Source organism: Notothenia rossii (assembly GCF_949606895.1).
Source record: "Notothenia rossii genome assembly, contig: scaffold_115, whole genome shotgun sequence".
Lineage (NCBI taxonomy): Eukaryota > Metazoa > Chordata > Actinopteri > Perciformes > Nototheniidae > Notothenia > Notothenia rossii.
In genome coordinates, this window is record NW_027639938.1 from 38,068 (window position 1) to 61,867 (window position 23,800).

A 23,800-nucleotide genomic window follows, 5' to 3' on the forward strand; every position below is an offset into this window, starting at 1 on the left:
TATCTAATTCCTCCAAGAAGTCCCCCAAGGAGCCTGGTGGACGGTAGAGAACAACAATGGTTAATTGTATAGGATGGGTTACTGTGACGGCATGGAATTCAAAGGTGGAAGGAGTGAAGTTAGGTAGCTTGAAGAGGGAAAAGCTCCATTTGGGAGAGAGCAGGAGACCAGTGCCACCTCCTCTGCTAGAGGGTCTGGGTGTGTGGGTGAAGGAATATGCTGTGGAGAGAGCTGCTGGGGTGGATGTGTTGGATGGAGTAATCCAGGTCTCAGTGAGAGCAAGGAAATCCAGAGACTGCAGGGAAGCGTAGCCAGAAATGAAGTCAGCCTTAGGAACAACTGACTGGCAGTTCCACAGGCCCCCTGAAACTAGATGTTGGATCTCAGTGGAGCATGTGGGATAGACGAGAGCTGGGCGGTTATATCGATTAGGAGATACACGGGGCCAGTGATAATTGCGGGAAGACACATAAACGGGAATGGAGAAAATACACATGATTATAGCATGAGGGGCTAAAAAATAAAATAAAATACGTGAGATACTTAGCTCAATCAAAGTAGGATTTGCCTCCTCTTTGCCTCCCTCGTGACTCCAACAGTACTCTAATGTCTTTGTCAGTCTTACTCCAACAGGAAATCTAAACTGGCTCCCTCCTGAGTTGTTATTGTATTTTCAGTGTCACAATGGTTTTCCAATTACATTAAACCCTAAATTATAAAGTTATGAGTTTAACCCTTAATACAGTTACACCTACTCAATAAAACTCTTAGTATTCTACAAATGTTTAAATCAAAGTTAACCCTAGCAGTCAGTTCGTTCAATTAGCATCTAATCATTTCCATCCTACTTGACAAACAGGAAAGCTTTGACTTCTCTTTGTCAACTGGAGATAGGCAATGTGGTGTACCTCATGGATCAATTATTGGACCCCTTATGGTTAAGCTTAATGTATTGAGATGGAAACCTGGACCCTCCCTCAACTCTGTCATGGCTAATTGTGCATCCACATGCTCCCATTTCCCGAGTTGGGAATTTGATGTGTTTATGAATTTGAAGTTGTAGTACTGTAGATGCTATCAAGAAGTTGAGGTTGACTTTATTGCTTAGAGCGTTTAAACAACGCTTTTATTTCTCTTTTCGAGTTGTTGTCCCCATTTCCCATATTTAAACTACAATTTCTGATTATTATGACATCCCAATCTCGCAACCTAAACAAAAATGAAAAATTATTTGTGTATCCTCTTCGTAATTTGGATCCTCTTGTTTTAATGGGTTATTCCAAGGACCAAAACATACACTCACCCAAAACGTACACAGCCTTTTTTTTATTAGGTTTTCTCGGAATCCGTCTTTTGATTCAGACAACAAAAACAGGAAAACGGCTTTGGTTTTCCGTTTTTTTCGTTTTAAATCAAAAACAAAAAAGGCTTTTTTCGTTTTTTGGCTTTTGTTTAATCGAAAAATCAAACTGACAAAGATTACACGGACCCTGAAATCAAAGAATGACTATCTGATTGCAATCTATTGGAAATCTTCTCCACACACACAGTATGCTGTGAGTGTGCTATGCAGATGCTGCTGAGAAAGCTGTGCAGCCTGACTGTCTTATGCAGCTTACTGACATGCTTACAAACCCTGTCTCTCTGGGGAGTGAGATAGTGTTTATTCACTTGGTATTCACTTTTTGAATATGCTTTACTTCACGTTTCAGTAATGCTATCACATAATTATCACTGGGTCACCAATATGCGAAAGGCTGGAAAACCCTGTGTGATAACATCATAGATGTACTGTAGATATACAGAGAACATAATTTCTGTTTGGGATGATATATTTGTAATCTTGTTATTGTGTGAAACGACATCATGTAATGTGATTACTGCAGCCATTTTCTGCCTTCACAAACAACAAGGGCGTCTCAGTGGGTAGAACCATGCATACCTTATGTAGGAGTGCGCTGTACCTGCATACATGTGGCCACTGTTCTATTAAGGGCAGAATGGCAGTGATGGATATTGCTATTACTTCCAGCCCTTCAGCCTCAGTCTGCCTGTGTAAGTTTAGAGAAGAGTGGAGCATTAGCAGGAAATGAAGAGAGGAGTACAGAGACGCTGCGCACAAACAACACTCCTCCCATCCACCCGGGCCGGAGTGTATGAGGCATGAGAACCAAAATGGAAACCCATACAGCAGGCTATTGAAGCCAGTGATGCAACCAGCATACCAGAGTGTGTTACAGTACGGGATAAGATGGGTTGAGGGGTCATTGGGTCACATCCCCTGTGGCCGACTGTAATTCAAAGGTTATTTTCAATGTCCAACCTTTGACCTCTGCTTTTCCTTTCTGGAGTCCAGACAGAATAAAAACTGCTCGCTGCTGATTCAAAATAAATAGTGTGTGTATGTGTGAGAGCAGGGGTGTGTCTTTAAGCTCAAGGCTGAGTCAGTGGTACCCCCAGACCCCCCTCCCTCTGTGCGCACATTCCTCTTCTCATCGGTCATTTCCTCTCTCAATCTCACATCCTCATCGGCCACTTAGGAAAAAACACACACAGAATGTTTTTGAGAATGGATATACTTAGCTCCATATAACCTTCCAAACACACCTACAAATGAACATTATACATTCATGCAGTGATCTGATTGTTTTCCCTGGGAGCTCAGGTGAGGAGAAGAAAAATTGCCTTTCATAACCACAGAGCATTCACTGAATCATTTTCCCCCTGAAGTGAAGCTATGAAAAGTAAACCGGAGGCTGGGAAATGGCTGTTTTTTATCTCACAGAGGTAGCAAGCATGCACTAAGTATCTCCCATCTGTGCATTCATGAGACACAGGTAAACAAACAAAACATCCGCTACCAAACACACACATGGGCTCACTCAGCGCTCGGGAGCAGACGGCGTATACAATATATTTGCACAAGGCAGTTCGCTTGCTCTCTAAGAGAAGGTAATGCGCACGCGCACACACACACACACACACACACACACACACACACACACACACACACACACACACACACACACACACACACACACACACACACACACACACACAAACACAGTTGTGTTTCCATCACATTACCTTGGCTAACATTAATTTCCTGGAGACTGACCCTAACCGTAACTACTAATTGCCTAATCCTACTTCTAACCTTAACCTTAAAGATATCATTTGTAACTTTTCCATATGAAATCAGTTATGATTTTGAATAATCCCAATTAGTTTCAATAAATCACAAACCTAGAGAATTTTTTTTTCTCCATCAGGTTAACAGTACATTTTATGGGGTTGCCTGTTGACTTTTTATCCGCTTCAAGCAACACTTTTACAATACTAGAATGTTAAAAAAAAAAGCTTTCGCAGCAAAGAGTCAGATTCAACCCTGGGTGGCTACAAAAATGACTCAACCTTTGCACACAGGCAACCCATTCTACCAGGTGACTTACTGGGTTGCGCTTTAACAGTATATTTTAATCAGACAACTGATTTCTTCATCGAACGTCTAGATCTTAAGTCAGCAAAAAAACAAGCTAATGCTAGCACAACTAAACAGTACCTACAACGTTGTTGTTTTTTTAAAGATACTGCTTTAATAAGTGATTTATCGGTTATACTTACCAGGTCCATTTGTTTTGGGGAGGAGGAGACCTCTGAGGACAACGGTTTCTGGTGCAAATTGTCTGAGCAATAAACAAAGAAAGAATCTTTATTCTGGGAAGGTGACCAAAGAAGACAACAATTGCCATGATCCCACGCTACGTCACAAGTTCCAAAACAATATCCCCCTATTGGAAGAAAATGACATAATGTACGATTATTCTGAACCTAACTTTAAACTCTTCACCATAAAATGCATGTAAAGAGGTTACAAGGACTTGCTTTTTGTCCATGAATAAATGCAAGTCGCTGCCATGGGAGGGACTAAATTGTCCCCACAACATACATACACGTGCACACAGTGTTTAGAGCTGACAATTTTACTTCTCAGAGTTTCTCTGGGTGTTGACCCAGCGTCCACTCCATGATTGACATCTCCCTAGCTGCGTCAGCATGCCGTCCAGATATTGGTCCTCTTATTGGACATTGATATGCTTGCAGGCGTCAGTGTGTGTGTGTGTGTGTGTGTGTGTGTGTGTGTGTGTGTGTTGTGTGTGTGTGTGTGTGTGTGTGTGTGTGTGTGTGTGTGTGTGTGTGTGTGTGTGTGTGTGTGTGTGTGTGTGTGTGTGTGTGTGTGTGTGTGTGTGTGTGTGTGTGTGTGTGTGTGTGTGTGTGTGTGTGTATATGTGTGTGTGTGTCGGGGTTTTGTCCTCATCTTCCCAGCAGCAAAGAAAGGAGGCAGGCAGCTTTAGTCTGCGATGGCCATATTTAGGCAGGACTTTCATGACTTCCCAGGCACTTGGTTGCTCCCACTCTCTGTTGTGTGTGTGTGTGTGTGTGTGTGTGTGTGTGTGTGTGTGTGTGTGTGTGTGTGTGTGTGTGTGTGTGTGTCTGTGTGTGTGTGTGTGTGTGTGTGTGTGTGTGTGTGTGTGTGTGTGTGTGTGTGTGTGTGTGTGTGTGTGTGTGTGTGTGTGGGGGGGGGGGGGGGGGGGGGGGGTGTGTGTGTGTGTGTGTGTGTGTGTGTGTGTGTGCGTGTGCGTGTGTTACCTTCTCTTAGAGAGCAAGCAAGCTGCCTTGTGCAAATATATTGTATACGCTGTCTGCTCCCGAGCGCTGAGTGAACCCATGTGTGTTTGGTTTTGTTTGTGATTAAACGCTGCCCAGTTTACATTTTAACATAATTCAGCTGAACTCACAGTTAAGTCATTTGTCACTCACACATGCTACTGATGGGATTAACCGGTTCTCTTATTTTCTCCCTCCCTTATCATCCTTTCTTCATATTTTTCTTGAAATCCCTTTTCCTCTCCTCATCGCTTCATCCCTCTCACTCGTTGTCCTCCTCCCTCCTCCTCCTCCTCCTTCTCCATCTCCTCCTCCAGGGGAGTTGTTCATGGCGGATGGTCGGCTAAAAGAGGCCCAGTTCTGCATAGCTGAGGCCAGCGCGCTATTCCCAAGCTCGTACTCGGTGATGCTGCAGCGGGGTCGCCTAGCCGAGCTCCGGGGCCAACTGGAAGAAGCCAAAGGCTGGTATGACGAGGCCCTGGCCCTCCATCCCACAGGAGAACGCATACTTGTGCACATGGTGAGAAACGGTGAAAGCTTCAGAGCTCATGTAAACACACAAACTACATGCATGGATCCATTTATATTTATCTACATGAGTCTATTGAATTACAGTTGATGTAAGATGCAGGCCGAACCTTCAATCTTTAACTTGAGTACATTGAATTAGATTACACTGTAAAAACGTCAAAGCCAAGTGAGGTTCACACTTAGTTCTGTGACGCAAACTAGTATAAATGTTCTTTAATCCGCAAAATTAAACAGTACACACACAAATGCAGTCAATTGTTAAGAATATGTAGATATCAACTAGTTAATAACCGGCATTTCAATTGTAGACATTGTAAAGTTTTTGCATTCAAATATCTAATTCTGTTCAAACTAGAAGAAATCGGTAATTTTATTCAGTGAAATGACCTGTTTCATTTGGTTGCCCGTAATAGCAAAGTAAACCCTTTGTGTATGCGTCATCATTGTAGATCTCTGACAGAAGCTATACCAAAAGTACTTTTTGTCCAGTTTTGAATCTACATTTTACGCTTCTCAGATCTTGGTAATTTGAAAAGGATTAGGCTATTAGAAAAAAGGCGTAGCAAACATTAGCGGACAGCTAGCAGCTCCTCCATAGTATGTTTACCAAATTCCGTACTAAATAAGTCTGACATTTAACTTGTTTGTTTCAATGAAAACAATTGACCAAGGTTTTCCAAAGGACAAAATGCTGTCTGTCTTTCAGTCAAGATTTTCACTACGAAGTCATGTTAATACACTTTTGCCCATAAAGTTGGTATAAATGATTTTACCTCTTCTCAGATAAATTGTATATCTTCTCAAAAATATATTGATCAATCACTTCCAAACAGTGAAAATGATATAGGAATAAATAGAGGAATGTGTCTAACGGTGTATAAAAGTGACAAGAATGTCAACGTTTTTCTTCTATTAACTAGATATACTATTAGTCGTAGATAAAATAAGTACATACAGTATTGTATAGCATTTAGCTGACGCTTTAATCCAAAGTGATTTACAATTAGTGCTATAAACCATCAAGATCCAAACTAAGTACAACACAAGATAATATACTGTAGGAAGCCATTACAAGAAGCATCCTGTTGAAAGTAAATTGTTTTACTTTACACTTTACATGCATACATTGGTGCCTTACAAAAGTCATGGCCAGAATGGATCAAACGGCATCATCTGCAATCAAATGCAGAATCTCTTCATGGAGATAATAAAAGGCTTTAAAGTATGTCACCCTCAACCTGACTGTATAATACTAATCTACCCTATTATAAGTTTTTATTGGCAGAAACTTAAGGTTAGCTGATCAAATGTGTGTCTTTGTTTTTATGATTAAAAATATTAGGCTTGCTTGTTATTAGCCGCTTATATGAGCTCTTAAGGCGACAGTAATGATTGCAGATGCTCAGAATCGTTGCTCTGTTCCTCCCGTGCAGGGCCGAGCTGTGTCAGGATTGTGTTCATTCTTGTCTTAATTATCATATTATGGGCTTCTCTCAGATTGGTGGTTGGCCATTTTTTAGGAAATAGAAACAAACAAACATTTGGTCCATAACCGGCACATGGCAGACTGCTTAATGACTCTCTTTCTCTCTCCCGATCACTTCCCCCTCATTCCTTTCATCTGAGCAGATCCTCTCTATTATTTCCGCACTAGAAGATCCTCTCTCACCCACTCCCACCCACTCCCTCGTTCAGTCTGTCTTGCCGATGATCGTCTGGATGAACCTCAGCTGATCTGACCTTTGAACTCTCTCTGTTGTCATGGTGAACCGATCGGAGAGGGTTATTCCCCTAAATCCGAGACTCACACCGCCCGACACACAATATCTGTTGTTGCCATAGTGACCATAGATGTGCCGGTTGATATATATTTTCGACTTAGGTGCTAGCCACCTTGTGACCACATAAGGCTAATGCTTTTGCTCCCACAGCACTGTGCACTTTAGTGTGTGTGTATTTGCAGTCCCATTGGGGTAGATAGAGGTACGCTCCTCTTCCATATTTGGCCTGTGGGAGGAGAACCAATCCCTGGGGGTGTAAAGTTGAAACAAAGCCAGCTGGCAGTGTCCTACTCTGGGTCTCTTACAGGGCAGATGTGTTCTCTGAAAAGTGTGAGTGTGTGTTTGCGCGCATGTGTTTGTGTCTTCCTCCATGGATTTGGCGCACATGTGGACTGTTTTGGACTTTTTTTTGTATGTATGTTCTTGGATTAAGGCACGTTGTAGTACGCAGAAATAAAAACGCTGCTATCTAGATATATTGTGGATTATGTATTACACACTTATCGGCCAGTGTGCTAAATACATACATTTTTGCTTTGTGTTGGACCCTAAGTGGGGCAGTGTGTGGGACATTTTATGTGTAGCACTACCCATCGTTCTGGCTTGCATCAGAATAAAGCCTTCACATGCTGCTACATACTCTGCAGCTCTGGATTCATGCATTTATTTTTACACTGTATCTGCTGTGGACACTTTGTGTGCCGATGGCCCATTTATCCTGCTGTGCCTTGAGGGGAAATCTGATGATGTTCTTAGTTGATATTCTTACACTTGAGCTATTATTCTGCAAAAGTACATACTGTTCTTTCCTTGAATGTCCTCGAGGTATGTTTTTGAGTTATTAGGGCTACACATAAAAGAAGATGTACTGCTACTGTGGCTCCACAATAGGATGCTTCTGATTTCTTTGTGGGATTTTTTAAATTGAGATAAAGGGCCTTTGCAGGAAGTGATACAAAAACAAACATTTTTATTTTTGTAAGTAGCCATAGATTTCTCTGATTCACCAATACATTTATTTTGTTGTTCTTCTTTTGCAAAGAGAACATTTCAGTCATGACCAATCCTACCAAGAAAATAAAAAAACATCTAATTTCACAGTCCACAAATTGTGTTTTCCAAAAACATGAAAGCATAACTTTAAAAGAGAGGAACATTAAAACTGATGGAATGTCATGAATTAAATTTGAGATCATTATATGTTTTACCTATAAATATTGGATCCTTAAATGTATGATCCTTTGTACAAAACTCTTGGATGATGATGCATGTTTTCAACTTTTTAGTTTTCCTTCAACACCTGCACTGACACACTGGAAAATCACGTTTACTCTATTTAAGTTTATTTAACCTCCCTTTCACTAATGCTGAAGTTCTTTCTTGTGGCATCCCTCCAACCACTGGGCATCTTTGCACAACGCAAACACATCCACTTATAAAGTGTTAAGGTGTTGTTACCTATTATTGTAATAAAACACACCTCTAGTTTAAACTATTATCTTATTTTAGCCTAGCATAAAGACTGGAACATGTGGAAATGTGGAAAACAGCTCACACCTGGTTGTTTTATAGTTACATAATGTTAGCAGTTCTTGGGAAACATCAACAAGGAACAGTGACTTCTCCTTTGATTGGTACTTGGCAGCAACCAATGCTAAAGCAAACTGAACAGAAGCTCTTGTTAGATGAGCATGTTGGCAAAAAATAGAAACAGATCTCCGAAGAAAACCACACATTTTGTTCCAAAGACGTTTCTACATCTGTAAACTTATTAAATAAACAAGATTAAATGTCAATTTCAGATATTTTCCGGTGCTTCCATTCCTAATGCCAGGCTAATCTGCTAGCTTTAGCTGCTATATTTCATTATGGCAGAAACATTTCTGGCCCTTCCTTAACCACATTTCTCGTAGTTTTAAGATAACTTTCAATGACATTGACAATACTTTTATTATAATTAAAGCAAAGCAGGCAATAAAGCAAAAGATTTTTCTTATAAGTTCAAGACAGCGTTGCGTGGCTTCAACTCAACAAACCAGAGTGGAGTGAAATTGTAATTTTATCCACAGCAGAGGAGGAGAGGGAAATGTGAGTAAGGGAAACCCATAACTGTAAGCCTTACTGAAGCCCAGCAGCCCCTGCGCTGTGGTTCATAATAACCAACAAGTCCTCCAACTCATACGACCAAATAGGTCGATTGTTCAAGCCCTTACAGTATTACGACCAAATAGGTTGATTGTTCAAGCCCTTATTACGACCTATAATCACGTTTTAAAGTTTTCGACCTGTAGTGCTCCCGTTGAATGCAAACGGAGGGTTGTATATTCGCAAATAACAGTAACGACTGAATGAACACAAGTGGAGGACTCAATAGCACGACTCAGAGATAGAGGCTTAGGATGCAAAAAAGGTCTTTATAGCGAAGGTTCGGTACACTGGAGATCAGTCAATAAGGCTAACAAAACAGACGAGGAGTAGACAGGGACCGGGTCAGGACACGAAGCTGGGTCAGGTACACGTGGAATCAGATACTAGGAAAAATACTGCTGGAACGCTAGGAATAACTAAGACGAACTGGCACTGAAGGGAATGTGGATGCAGACTAAGTAGGCAGAGGGAGAGAAGATAATGGGTCACAGGTGAGGCTAATTAGGGATGAGAAGCAGGTGGAGTTCAATCAAGGGCAGGAAAGCTGAGACTGAAATGAGAGACACCACAATGAAAACAGGAACAAAAACATCAACATGCTGGCTAGGCCCTTGCAGTACCCCCCCCCCCCCCCCCCCCCCCCCCCCTCTAAGGACGGCACCTGACGTCCCAGGTAGTTCAGGATGTTGGCGTTGAAAGTGTTGGATGAGGTCCTTACTGACATTACTGGTGGAGACCCATGACCTCTCCTCAGGACCATAGCCCTCCCAGTCAACCAGGTACTGACGTCCCCGGCCTCTAGGTCGAACTGCCAAGAGGCGTTTCACAGTATATACAGGTCCACCATCAATAAACCGGGGGGGTGGAGGGGGTCTGGAGGTGGGAACCAGTGGACTCACTTTAACCGGTTTGATGCGTGACACATGAAATGTAGGATAGGCCCTCAAGGATCGAGGTAGTCGAAGCCTCACTGCCACAGGATTGATGACCTTGGATACCGGGAAGGGACCCACAAAACGAGGAGCCAGTTTGCGAGACTCCACTCGAAGGGGCAGGTCTTGAGTAGAGAGCCACACACTTTGTCCAGGTTGGTAGGCAGGAGCAGAGATACGTTGGCGATCGGCCATCCTTTTATAAAGGGCTGAACTCCGTAGTAACACCTGGCGGGCCCAACTCCAGGTGCGATGACATCGGCGAATGAGGGCATGGGCAGATGGAACATTGACCTTCTTCTCCAGGTCGGGGAACAACGGCGGTTGGTATCCATAGGCACACTGAAAAGGTGAGAAACCAGTAGCAGAACTAGGCAAAGTGTTGTGTGCGTACTCCACCCAAATAAGATGCGTGCTCCACGTGGCAGGGTTCTGAGACACCAGGCAGCGTAGACAAGTCTCAAGCTCCTGATTCAGCCGCTCCGTCTGGCCGTTAGACTGTGGATGATGTCCAGAAGAGAGGCTGACTGTGGCACCGAAGAGTGAGCAGAAAGCCTTCCAAAACTGTGAGGTAAACTGTGGGCCCCGGTCTGACACAACATCCCTAGGGAAACCATGGAGACGGAACACATGGAAAAACACTGCCTCTGCTGTCTCTCTGGCAGATGGCAACTTAGGCAGCGGGACAAAGTGGACCATCTTCGAAAATCTATCCACAATTGTCAAAATAGTGGTGTTACCTTGAGACAGCGGCAACCCTGTTACGAAGTCCAACGAGATGTCAGACCAGGGGCGATGTGGCACTGGAAGCGGGCGCAGAAGACCAGAAGCGGGCTGACGGGAAGTCTTGTTCCGGCACAGACTGAACAGGCTTCCACGTACTCCTTGACCGACCTCTCCATGGAGGGCCACCAGAACTGCTGCTTAATGAAGAACATGGTGCGGCGAACGCCAGGATGGCAGGAGAGGAGGGAAGTATGTGCCCAGTGGATGACCTGTGAGAGAAGAGGGTCAGGAACAAACAACCGGTTCTGTGGGCAACCGTCGGGGAACCAAAACATTAGCACTCGCCTGCCTGACCCTCTCCTCAATGTCCCATGTGACTGCCCCCACTACACAAGAGGGAGGAATGATTAGCGAGGGAGTGCGAGGAGCTGGATCGGAATCAAACAGGCGGGATAGAGCATCAGCTTTAGCATTCTTAGAATCGGGACGGTATGACAGAGTGAAGTTGAATCGGGTAAAGAATAGGGCCCACCTGGCTTGTCTGGAGTTGAGGCGTTTTGCAGATCTGATGTACTGAGGGTTCTTATGATCGGTCCAGACTGGGAAAGGGTGCTCGGCTACCTCCAGCCAGTGGCGCCACTCCTCCAAAGCCACCTTAATTGCCAACAGCTCCCTGTTACCCACATCATAGTTTCTCATAGTTTGGTTGAGCATGTCACGGAGAACATCATTAACCAGAGCCTGGAAAACAGCTGGAGCATTGGTTAACCCAAATGGCATTACGAGGTATTCGTAATGGCCACTAGGGGTGTTGAAAGCAGTCTTCCATTCATCCCCCTCCCTTATCCTTACCAAATGATAAGCATTTTGAAGATCAAGTTTAGTAAAGATCTTTGCATCCTGTAATAGTTCAAATGCTGAAGAGATAAGAGGAAGAGGGTACCTGTTCTTTATGGTGATGTCATTTAGCCCTCTGTAGTCGACACATGGACGAAGAGTCTTATCCTTCTTGTCGATGAAGAAGAAGCCTGCTCCAGCCAGAGAGGAGGAAGGCCGAATTATCCCGGCAGCAAGGGAGGAGTCAATGTATCTCTTCATTGTTTCCCTTTCGGGGTCAGACAGGGAGTAGAGATGTCCCTTAGAGGGAGAGGTCCCAGGGAACAAGTCAATGGAGCAGTCATAGGGTCGATGGGGAGGCAGGGTGGAAGCACAAGTCTTATTGAAAACCTCTTTCAGGTCCCGGTAACAGGCGGAAACCCTGCTAAGATCCGGAAAATCAGAGTCTGCCGCAGCTTGGAGAGGGGTAGAGACAGCAGTAGTCAGGGCAACATTCACGTGGGTGGAGGGCAGAGGTCTCTCTGGAGCCGGGGCAGAAGGGAAACATGTGGCCAAACAATCCTTATGCCAACCCAAAACTCTCCCGGTGGACCAGTCCATGTGGGGATTGTGTTTTACCAGCCATGGGTAGCCCAAAATAAGAGGGTGTGAAGTGAAGTTAAAAAGATGAAAACTCAGGGATTCAATGTGGCCGTTAGCGATGATTAGTTGAAGGGGCCGAGTACGGTGGGTGACTCGGCACAATAAACGTCCATCGAGAGCCTTTGCTACAAGAGGCCTCAACAGGGGCACAAAATTAAGTCCAAGTCTCTTGGCTAATCTCCAATCAATGAAACTCTCATCTGCTCCGGAGTCAATTAGAGCAGCATGAGACAAAGTCTGAGTAGGAGTAATTTGCTGAGCAGAGGTGAGAGTACGAGAGGGACAAAAAGAAACAGTTCGGCTCACCAGGACCCTCCTACTTACTGATGAGCCTGGTCTTTTACTGGGTATCTGGCTACAAAGTGACCAATCTGTGAGCAGTAAATGCACCTCCCCTCCCGTAGGCGGTGCTGGCGCTCCCTCAGGAGTCAGCCTTGCTCTTCCCAACTGCATGGGTTCCTCCTGGGCAGTAGGCGGCGCTGGAGAGTCGGTCGTCTGGAAACGCTGCTTGGGGAAAAAAGGACTGGCCTGAGACTGCCCTCTCTGGCCGGGCGGAGAAAACACAGCTCTCGACTTCTCCCTTTCTCTCTCTACGAGGCGAGTGTCAATTCTTATTGCCATAGCAATGAAACTATCCAGGTCAGAGGGAAGCTCTAGAGGAGCCAAATGTTCCTTGATGGGGCCAGAAAGCCCATGGCGAAAAGCGTCGAAGAGGGATGAATCATTCCAGCCGCTGTCTGCAGCCAAAGTACGGAACTCCACGGCGTGGTCACAGACACGCCTCCCTCTCTGGTGTAAATCCATTAGAACTCTCGCTGCTTCCCTGCCTGGAGTTGTGTGATCAAATACTTTGCTTAAAGTCTCTGTAAAACCTCTCAGGGAATTACAGACTGGGGAATCTCGAGCCCACTCCGCCGTAGCCCACGCCTCCGCTCTGCCGGTGAGGTGGGAAATTATGTAGGCTACCTTAGCCCGTTCAGACTGGAAGGAAGATGCTTGCAGCTCGAAGTGCAACCCACACTGGACCAGGAACGCACAACAGTTATCCGAATCTCCGGAAAAACGCTCTGGTCTGGAGAGGTGAGGCACTGAAGGCAGCGATGTCGGCACGGTGGCAGGAACAAACCTGGCTACCGATGGCGGACTGGAAACCCTCATGACGCTCTGACAATTCCCTTACTCCCTGGCAGACAGCGGTAAGTTGTTCATCTTGCAGGTTAAGACGAGCCCCCTGGGATCGAATAGCGGTCCGCAAAATCTCAGAGTCCGCTGAGTCCATGGTTCTGGCCAGTTCGTACTGTAACGACTGAATTAACACAAGTGGAGGACTCAATAGCACGACTCAGAGACAGAGGCTTAGGATGCAAAAAAGGTCTTTATAGCCAAGGTTCGGTACACGGGAGATCAGTCAATAAGGCTAACAAAACAGACGAGGAGTAGACAGGGACCGGGTCAGGACACAAAGCTGGGTCAGCTACGTGGAATCAGATACTAGGAAAAATACTGCTGGAACGCTCGGAATAACTAAGACGAACTGGCACTGAAGGGAATGTGGATGCAGACTAAGTATAGGCAGAGGGAGAGAAGATAATGGGTCACAGGTGAGGCTAATTAGGGATGGGAAGCAGGTGGAGTTCAATCAAGGGCAGGAAAGCTGAGACTGAAATGAGATAAACCACAATGAAAACAAGAACAAAAACATGCTGGCTAGGCCCTTACAATAACCCTCTCTAGAAAATCCTAAATTGTAGGATAGTTTGGCCATTAAAATGCTTTTTAATTAGATTTCTAGCGAGAAATGTATATTTTACTTTTAGAATCCACGTCCAGTGGATGTGTAGGATCTATAGTTTGATGGATATTACGAAGATGATTTGAGGTCTCGCCAGGAGAAAGTGTAACGGCAGCGTCCATTTTATCCTTGTTAATTACACAACATTAATTGGTTTCAATTTTGTACACAATACTTTTGTGTTTTTCCCATAGGTTTTGCCCTTTCGATTCTGAGAGACACATTTCTTTTTTCAGAGGTTTTAAAACATCGAACTTGAAGCTCGGTGATTTGGATGTTTTAGCCGCAATGCACGTTGGGATATGGTGTTTATGCAATATGAAATCCGAAAACATTTAAAATATATATATATATATACTTTTTTCCGAGTGTGCTTGCTTTTCTCTTTGGAAGTCATCACATAATGGCATTTTAATACACGGTTCGACTGCATTAAATATTACACATCTGCCGGAGTTCTTTATTTATAGAGCCCTGATTAGAAGACTTCTGGACAAACTGGAAGAAATGCCTCCGAAACTGAATACGTGACGTGGATCATAAATATATCAGCAATTAAACAACGTCTTCCATTTTTTTTCACACAATATGTCTCCTTGCAGTATCAATAGTAATTCGGCTGACTTTTATATTTGATCCAATTAGTAGATAGGTTATGTTTACACCATAACGGTGCACAGCTGATATACAGTAAAGGGACTTGTAGTTTTTAAAGATATGACAGATTTTCTTTGAATATAAGAATGTAAATACTGAGTTGAGAGAATAGTCAGGGGTTTTGGGTGATGGGATACACATCTATGGAATCAGAATTTCAATAGCTTACCATTAAATGACGAATATCCTTTCTATCTGTGATGTATTACATATATCATATATAATAAATATATATATATATATATATATACATCATCAGCAATAATATTTCCTTAGAAATAGATAGAACTACAATATGTGAAATATTATAGCAATATCCTGTACAATTATGTGAAAACATGAATAAAACTACACATTTTCAGGTGTTATACATACATAAGTGTCCTACACTAATAATACAAAGTTATTATGGCATTGTATGATGTGTGTTATTTGTAACATCTTCAGAAACTACCTTTCTAACTCCTCATGCAGTTGACTGTACAGGTCTATACAGGTTCATGGTACAATGCACAAGCTTCAAATCGAGACACTGAAACTGTATTTTTCTTTACCGCTCTGTTTTAATTTCACAATAAAGTTAATAGTAAGATTATGTTTGATATTATTATGTTTTATTAACTAGACCACTGGTTTTTTACCCCGCACCGCCTAGTGGTTAAAGCACGTTATTGAATTTTGTTGTTGAATATGTTATATTTGATGAACACATTTAAATATTAAGAGTAGCCTACATAAAAAATAGGGGGGAAGTAGAAGGTCAATGATAGAAATAATATAGAATAGAAAATATCAAGGAAATATTGTAGTGATCTCTACAATAAAACAGCTAGTGGAGGACGTCCAAAGATATTAATAGGAGGATGTGCAAAACAGAAAAACAAAAACTTTGTGGGTATCTACGGATAAATATGAAATCTGACAAAGTTCTTAACGTCTAATATATTGCATAGTTTATCTTGGCACTTGACAAACACCTTCCCTGAATTTTACTCAGGTGTAACTAAAGCCTGATTTAAGGGTTGTTTATATTTCACATCAATAATCAGAATCTGCAAAGTAACTAAAATAAATTTAGTGGAGTAAAAATACCAGGTTAACCTCTGAGTTGTAGCGGAGTAGAACAAAGTAGTACTGTACATGCTGCTGTAACAAAAAAATGTCCCAACTTGGGATCAATAAAGTATATCTTATCTTATCTTAAGATGATCGATGGCTACTGCCATATTTGACCCGTTCGAGTCCAGTTTTGGATAGTCTGCCGTGGTTCCATTCCATTTCAAAGAGCTGTTTGACGCCCATCGTAACCTTGGCGCACTGCCACTCCAACATCCAATGCAATCACAGAGCTTGAGGACTAATCACGGGGTTTGTAAAGCAAAGCGGATGTTGTAGTCTCAAACGATAGCTGAGGATTCTGGGTAGTGTAGTGTCTTCGGGAACTCTGTAGTGTCTAAACTCCAAAAAAACTATTTGTTTCTCCGAATCGAAGGTTAAAAACACAAAAGCATTGTACACAATTTAAACCAATCAATATTGTGTAATTAACAAAGATAAACTGATGTTTTTTAGTGGATGAGTAATGCAGATATCACTGTGTAATAATTTGACAGTGAGGGGAATACTTCCGGTTTTATTATGAAAACTTCGAGACCGGAAAAACAGTTTTCACCCCGTGAGGGTTGACGCCAACTTTACATGGACGCTGCGTAAAGACGTAGTAACGTTATCCTGCGAGACCTCAAATCATCTTCGTAATATCTATCAAACTATAGATCCTACACATCCACTGGACGTAGATTCTAAAAGTACAATATCCACTTCTCGCTAGAAATCTAATCAAAAAGCATTTTAATGGCCACTATTCCACAATTTAGGATTTTCCAAAGAGGGTTATTCGTGAATAAACGACCCTCCGGAGCGTTTGTAATCAACGGCAGCATGTTGTTTCTTACACGACCACTAGAGGTGCTAAACTTTAAAACGTGACTATGGGTCGTAATAAGCTGCTGAACAATCGAGCTATTTGGTCGTTTTTCGTAGGAGGACAGGCTGATAATAACACACCACCACCATGTTCCCTTATTCACTTCACAACTCTACATAGCATCTACTGTGTTTGTGCATGTGTGTGTGTGCATGTGTGTGTGTGATCAGACAGTGACTCACCGCTCTGGTCAGCTGCTGGTTTTAGAGTATTTTTGGATGGATGAGGGTGTGGGACTTTGGCATGCTGTGTATGTGTAAGTGTAGATATGTGTGCTAATGGTTAGCTACATATTTATAGTTTAATGCCTCTCTCATTATAGCGTCTATTCTCTTCATCTATCAAGGTATCAGCGATGTCAGCTTTTACACATGTGTCTGTCTGTGCTGCTAACCTCATTATGCTAAGTGTTTGGTTGACACGTGTGTGTGTGTGTGTGTGTGTGTGTGTGTGTGTGTGTGTGTGTGTGTGTGTGTGTGTGTGTGTGTGTGTGTGTGTGTGTGTGTGTGTGTGTGTGTGTGTGTGTGTGTGTGTGTGTGTGTGTGTGTGTGTGTGTGTGTGTGTGTGTGTGTGTGTGTGTGTGGCATGTGGTTGTGTGTGCGTTCTGATGGGTAGCTCGTCCTGAAACACGGCCCAGCCTTGCCCCCGGCGATGGCATGAAATGAATCTGACCCACTCCCAACATCCTCCACATCTCATCCCTCCTGCTCTGAGTCACACACGCACACGCACACACACTTTTAACACACACTCTTTTACTTATTTGTTCCTCTCCAACAGAAGCATATTCATACACAGCTTCACATATGCATGTATAATCTACGAGGACTTGTGCTCATTGAATTAATCGCGTTCCAATTATCAAATGCCCCCCATCTCTCCGTCTCTTTCTCCCTCTGCTCTCCTCTCTGTCTGGATGGGGTAGGTAGTCAGCTGATTAGATAATGCAAATACATTATTTATAACACTTTGCTCGTTCTCGCCGCTTTATGGGATTGCCTAGCAACCAGGGAAATATATTCTATTGAGCAAAACCTCTGATAACCACTGAGAAGAGAAAGAGGAGTGTGTGTGTGTGTGTGTGTGTGTGTGTGTGTGTGTGTGTGTGTGTGTGTGTGTGTGTGCGTGCGTGCGTGCGTGCGTGCGTGCGTGCGTGCGTGCGTGCGTGCGTGCGAGAAATCAAGTGGGGGGGACAACGGAGAGATGATTGGGAGTTGGCTAGTGCCTCCGTTGCTATGTATGGCTCATCTGAGCTCACTTATTTTTTCCTGTTTCTTTGACACCTCTCTCTTTTTTTCCCTCTATCTCTATTCACCCTTCCCTGTTTAGCTCTTCCCCGCTCGGTCACACTCCCTTCCTTGCTTTCTTCCTTTTCCTCCCCTCTGTCTCACATATCCCACCTTCCTTTCATTCCTTCTTCCTTTTTTCCCTTCCTGTTGCTCTATTCCCATGTGTGTGCGAACATGAAAGTATGTCATGTTGACTTTTTTGATCTGCATCAGTCTGTTAAGAGATAAGAATTGATGCTGTAATGAAGGAATGTATTCTAGATGCATTGCTATTTCTATTATAACACCACATGAATAGGTAGGTAAGTTGATGAACTCACAATATCCGAAGAATCAGGTCTGCACATTGTCCGGAGTTTCCCTTTCACCCATGTAGCAGAAAAGAGGAGATTGTCCATGTCAGACATGCCCTTTCTTAACGGGGCCTTATTATGCTAATCCTTAGCTTCATATTCAGAATTTTGTGTCTCTGCTTTGACATGATTCAATGCTTTAATGTTTAAAAAGGTCTTTTCCCATACTGCCTGTGCTGCAGCACCTCTTTTCACCCTTTGTCTTAGTTAACTGGCCGACTGTTGTGATTGGTCAAGCACTTAGAGTTGTCCCACCCCATAGCCTATCGCGCACAATGTGTTGGAGAGCTAGCCAATAGGGGAGCGGGTGTAACACAATGATGTCATTATGTTACAGAAGAAAACATATGAGTCCAATCGAGGCGTTTCAGGCAGGGGGGGAGTGTGTGGGAAATAAATTCCCTCTGGAGGGAACTTTGGGACTATAGCCTTTGCAGACCATTTACATGCACACAAATAAATAACACACCACAGGAAAGGGGAAACCCCAACAAGCATAACAAACTATTTACAATTTGGTTTAGACTAAGGGTGTTGCCTGGGTAGAGCAGAGTCCTGCATGGGTCTGATTTTCAAGACCCGCTCCGGCCCCGCACCCGCGACGTGCAATACCGAACCCGCCCCGCTACCCGCACATATTGCCAATTAGTTCCGCAAACCGACCCGACCTGTCGGCACAAGATCCGCAACCCGAACCGAACCCGCATATATATGAGCAGTGAAAACATGCAATTATTAACACACGCAGTTGCATATTTGTCTCAAAAAGCGTGGGTTGTTGGTTATTCTCTCCATCTAGGATGACACCAAAAGCCTCCCAGACGTTGGATTTCGCTCTTGAGGAAGTGTTATTGAAAATGCTATATTCTCCGCTAGAGAACTTCACCTCAGCCATTCAGAATGTGGCGCGCTCAGCAGCAGATTGATGCGCTGCAGAGGTTATGATTATGCGCGGTCCTGCGGGGGAGAGGTCTGAGGATTTAAACATTAAACTAAATTATTATTATTTTAATATATTTATTATGCAACACCCGCAACCCGACCCGCATCATCTTTGTTTTACCCGGAACCGAACCTGGAAAAAAGCGTTTGAAAAAATACCACCAGCGAATCACTTTTTTTGCGGGTCACCCGATGGGTAACCGGCCCGATGCAGGACTCTGGGCTAGAGCATACAGTAGCAGGAGATGATGTGCAGTACAACGCAGTCATATTTCTGGCTTGTATTTTCTAACTAAGGGCTAAAACAAGTATGGAAAGTTCAAGCCAATATGATCATTGTTAGAAGCCTTAGCTCAAAACACCCTGCCAACTCAGACATTGGTGGGATTAAAGGTTCAGGTAAAGACTTTCTTCCTGGTTCAATGGCAGGGCATTAAGCCACTGGGTTACACTGTGTGAATGGGTGTAGTAGATGTTAGCCTCCAGGGAGTCAACAGACGGCTCCCGGATTACATAAACATGCCCTCTGGTTGCCATATGACATGACTATGGATCTAATGGACATGATCCGTGCCATGCACACACTAAAAATAAAACTACATAACCATTTCTAACCTTGTATCTAAACCAAAACTATTTTTAAACTTGATTTGTATTCTTCTGTTCACTAACAGCTCTTCTTTCTGGTCACTAACAGCTCTTCAGCTCTGCAGTCAACATGGCTGTTAACAGCAGATTGCTACTCTAAATTTAGAGTTCAGCGGTCTCTACACTGTCTTCAAGACATTCATTTCTCGGATCTTATCGATGTGACCATTTTGTAACTAATTCCATTTGTGTTTATCTCATGTATGATCTATACATGTATGTATCATGGATGTATCTAGCTAACCAGCAGTCAGGTCAATATCTGGTTTGATCAGTTTCGAGCCAAATCTAATCATGAATTTATGGTTTTAATCAGTGTGTGGCTTTATACATTAGCTGGTTTGCATCCTGTATTTATATGCAAACCATCGTGTATTGAAAAAAATAATTTCTTGCTTGAGGCATTAAAACCTTTTGGTAATAAAGAAGTTATCCAATAAATATTTGACCCATGACTATCTCTGTGGTGGCTACTTTGCTGTAGTTAGTACGTTACGATATTACAAATCGCCTATACCCTTTTTCATCTTTCACAGTATGAAATATGGAAAATATCAAATGACACTGAAGAACAAAAACTAATTTTCCCCAATGCTAATCCATTTCATAATCTAATCTCTGTTGAGTGTGTTTGTGAGGTTCAGGAAGCCTTCCTCGTTCTCATCTATCTAAATTAATTACATTGTGTGTATTGTTGAGGCGTTTCAAAAGTTTACTTCCCTTTAGCTTGAAAGAAGGATAAAACTCCACTTCCCACTCGTTGGGTTTGGCTCTGCTCAGTTCAGTTGTGCGTTAATAGCTCGACAAAAAACGAACCTGCACTGCCAAGCACCATGGGATCAGCTGAGGTAGAGCTGGAGACAGATGGCTTGGAATAATTAAAGCAAAACCAATAGATACCAGTTTTATCAGTGTAACGCCAGAACACACTCAAAAGCAAACTAAATGTTCTTAGGCACACATTTGTTCCCTTACCTCCTTTCCTATCTGCTCATATTAAGGTGATTAAGGTGCGTTAGCTTTAACACACCTTAATCAAAATGTCTTAATTTATATCTCTGTTCATGTAAAGATCACAAGAGACCATTGCAACAAGGGCCAGGCTGTTACGACCTGCTAAACTAGGTTAACCAAATGATGTAACCACCTTTTTGTTGTTTTGTTTTGGCAAATGTGTCTCTATTGTGGTATTTTGGTTTTCCTGTCAGCTTGTCTTGTTTGGTCTGTTAATATCATACCACAGTATATACAGTAGTGTTTATTTGATTGAGCTGCTCGCCTAGAAGGATCAGCTTTTCCATGGTAACCAGCGTAACTGACATGTGGCACAGAGATCTGTGTGTGTGTGTGTGTGTGTGTGTGTGTGTGTGTGTGTGTGTGTGTGTGTGTGTGTGTGTGTGTGTGTGTGTGTGTGTGTGTGTGTGTGTGCGTGCGTGTGTGCGTGCGTGCGTGCGTGCGTGCGTGCGTGCGTGCGTGCGTGCGTGCGTGCGTGCGTGCGTGCGTGTGTGTGTACTACTGTTATCACATAAGCTAACTTGTTAATGCTAGAAACGTTGGAACAATATAACCCCTGTGAGTCTGGAGACAAGAGCTGTATGGCAAGCCATTTGAGTATTTATTTAATATCCTTGATATCAGACGGCAGCTGCCTACACTAGTTGGCTCTTTGATTGCACTTGTTAGATTTATGGTCAAACTAGTTTGCCACTCTGCTTTACTAGTTAAATACAACATTATACTAGTCACTATTTTTCAGCAACTAGTGCCATTTTTGTCCGACTAGTTAGCACATAAGCCTTACTAGTGACGCCAGGAGCAGCACCAGTAGCACCAAAGTCCCAACTTGTAAGCTTTTTTATGAACTAGTGACCCTCTGACCGTATTAGTGACACTAAAAGTCTTACAAGTTAACTAGAGCGCTGCAAAAGCTCTGACATGTTAACTAGTTACAAAAAAGAAGCAGAACTAGTTAACTAGTGGCATTCATTTGTCTGCACTAGTTAACTAGTAGCACCCAGAATCACTCACTACTAGGCAAAAGGTTCACTAGTTAACTAGTTGACACCTCTTTTGATCTTACTAGTTAACTAGTGGGGCTCAAAATGTCTACACGATAACTAGTGAATCCTTTGCCCTTAACTAGTTAACTAGTGAGATACATTTAAATTCAACTAGTGAACTAGTGAGGCTTAAAATGTTCACTAGTAGTACTAGTGGGTCCCAAATGTGCACTAGTCTCACTAGTTGCACAGAATGCTAATGAGGAGGAGGGGAAATAATGCATCAAGGTCTCCTATTGGCCTTAAGCTATAGAGCGCCACCCAGCCTAAATAGTTTCTTTAAGAGCTTAAATACACTGTGTTTTAAAATACAGTCATATGAACATATTTACAAAAATATAAAACAAAACTATTTTTGTAGTTATGATCATATGACTGTTTATCAAATTAAGTAAGAACATTGAAGACTTGGTTAAAATGTGAAAGTTGCCTTAGGACTACAGACATTTTATTAACCTGCAATTTGACATCACTAATGTCCCTCTGTTATCAATCAATCAATGAATGTTTATTTATATAGCCCAATATCACAAATGTTACATTTGTCTCAGTGGACTTCACAGTTTGTACAGAATATCAGTATGACAATACGACACCCTCTGTCCTTAGACCCTCAAATCGTACAAGGAAAAACTTCCGGAGAAACCCACAGTTTAAAGGGGAACATGGGAGAAACCTCAGGGAGAGCAACAGAGGAGGGATCCCTTTCCCAGGACGAACAGACGTGCAATAGATGCCGTGTGTAAATCGAAGAGTTAATACATTTGATGTCAACAATCCTGTGGGAGCCATCAGGGAAGTAGTAATCACAATATCACAGTGCTATTCTAATCCAAGCACCATCAAATCGCAGCTTAATAAAAATGTTTTAAAAAGGATCTATATTCCTGGCTGCAATCCTAAGGCAATTTTCCAATTTTAACAAAGTCTTCAATGTTCTTACCTAATTTGATATACAGTCATATGATCATAATTAAAGAAATACTTTTGTTTTATATTTGAGTAAATATGGTCATATGACTGTATTTTAAAACACAGTGTATTTAAGCTCTTAAATAAACTATTTGGGCTGGGTGGCGCTCTATAGCTTAGGTCCAATAGGAGACCTTGATGCATTATTTCCCCTCCTCCTCATTAGAATTCTAAATTAGTGTGACTAGTGCACATTTGGGACCCACTAGTACTACTAGTGAACATTTTAAGCCTCACTAGTTCACTAGTGGAATTTAAATGTATCTCACTAGTTAACTAGTAAAGGGCAAAGGATTCACTAGTTAACATGTAGACATTTTGAGCCCCACTAGTTAACTAGTAAGGTCAAAAGAGGCGTCAACGAGTTAACAAGTGAAACTTTGCCTTTACTAGTTAACTAGTGAGTGATTCTGGGTGTTACTAGTTAACTAGTGCAGACAAATGTATGCCACTAGTTAACTAGTTGTGCTTCTTTTGTGTAACATGTCAGAGCTTTTGCAGTGCACTAGTTAACTTGTAAGACTTTTAGGGTCACTAGTACGGTCAGAGGGTCACTAGTTCATCAAAAAGCTTACAAGTTGGGACTTTGGCGTTACTAGTGCTGCTCCTGGCGTCTCTAGTAAGGCTTATACTAGTCGGATAAAAGTGCCACTAGTTGCTGAAAAAGAGTGACTAGTATAATGTTGTATTTAACTAGTAAAGCAGAGTGCCAAACTAGTGTGACCATATATCTAACAAGTGGAATCAAAGAGCCAACTAGTGTAGGCAGCTGCCGTCTGATATCAAGGATATGGAATAAATACTCAAATGGCTTGCCATAGAGCTGAGACAGTAA

At 42.6% G+C, this 23,800-nt stretch overlaps 1 protein-coding gene across 2 annotated transcripts in view; it reads left to right on the forward strand.

Moving 5' to 3' along the window:
• The window catches only part of LOC307027222 (tetratricopeptide repeat protein 7A-like), a 51,996-nt gene that overhangs the window by 22,534 nt on the left and 5,662 nt on the right, over window positions 1-23,800 (forward strand). Inside the window, exons 4-5 of one of the 2 annotated variants that reach the window (XM_079695429.1) lie at window positions 4,986-5,188; window positions 6,829-8,380. In XM_079695429.1, coding sequence (XP_079551555.1) covers window positions 4,986-5,188; window positions 6,829-6,933 — 308 coding nt within the window. In that variant the 3' untranslated portion in view covers window positions 6,934-8,380. Of the gene's footprint in view, window positions 1-4,985; window positions 5,189-6,828; window positions 8,381-23,800 lie in introns of those variants that run through there. The other variant, XM_079695428.1, reaches the window with a different exon arrangement.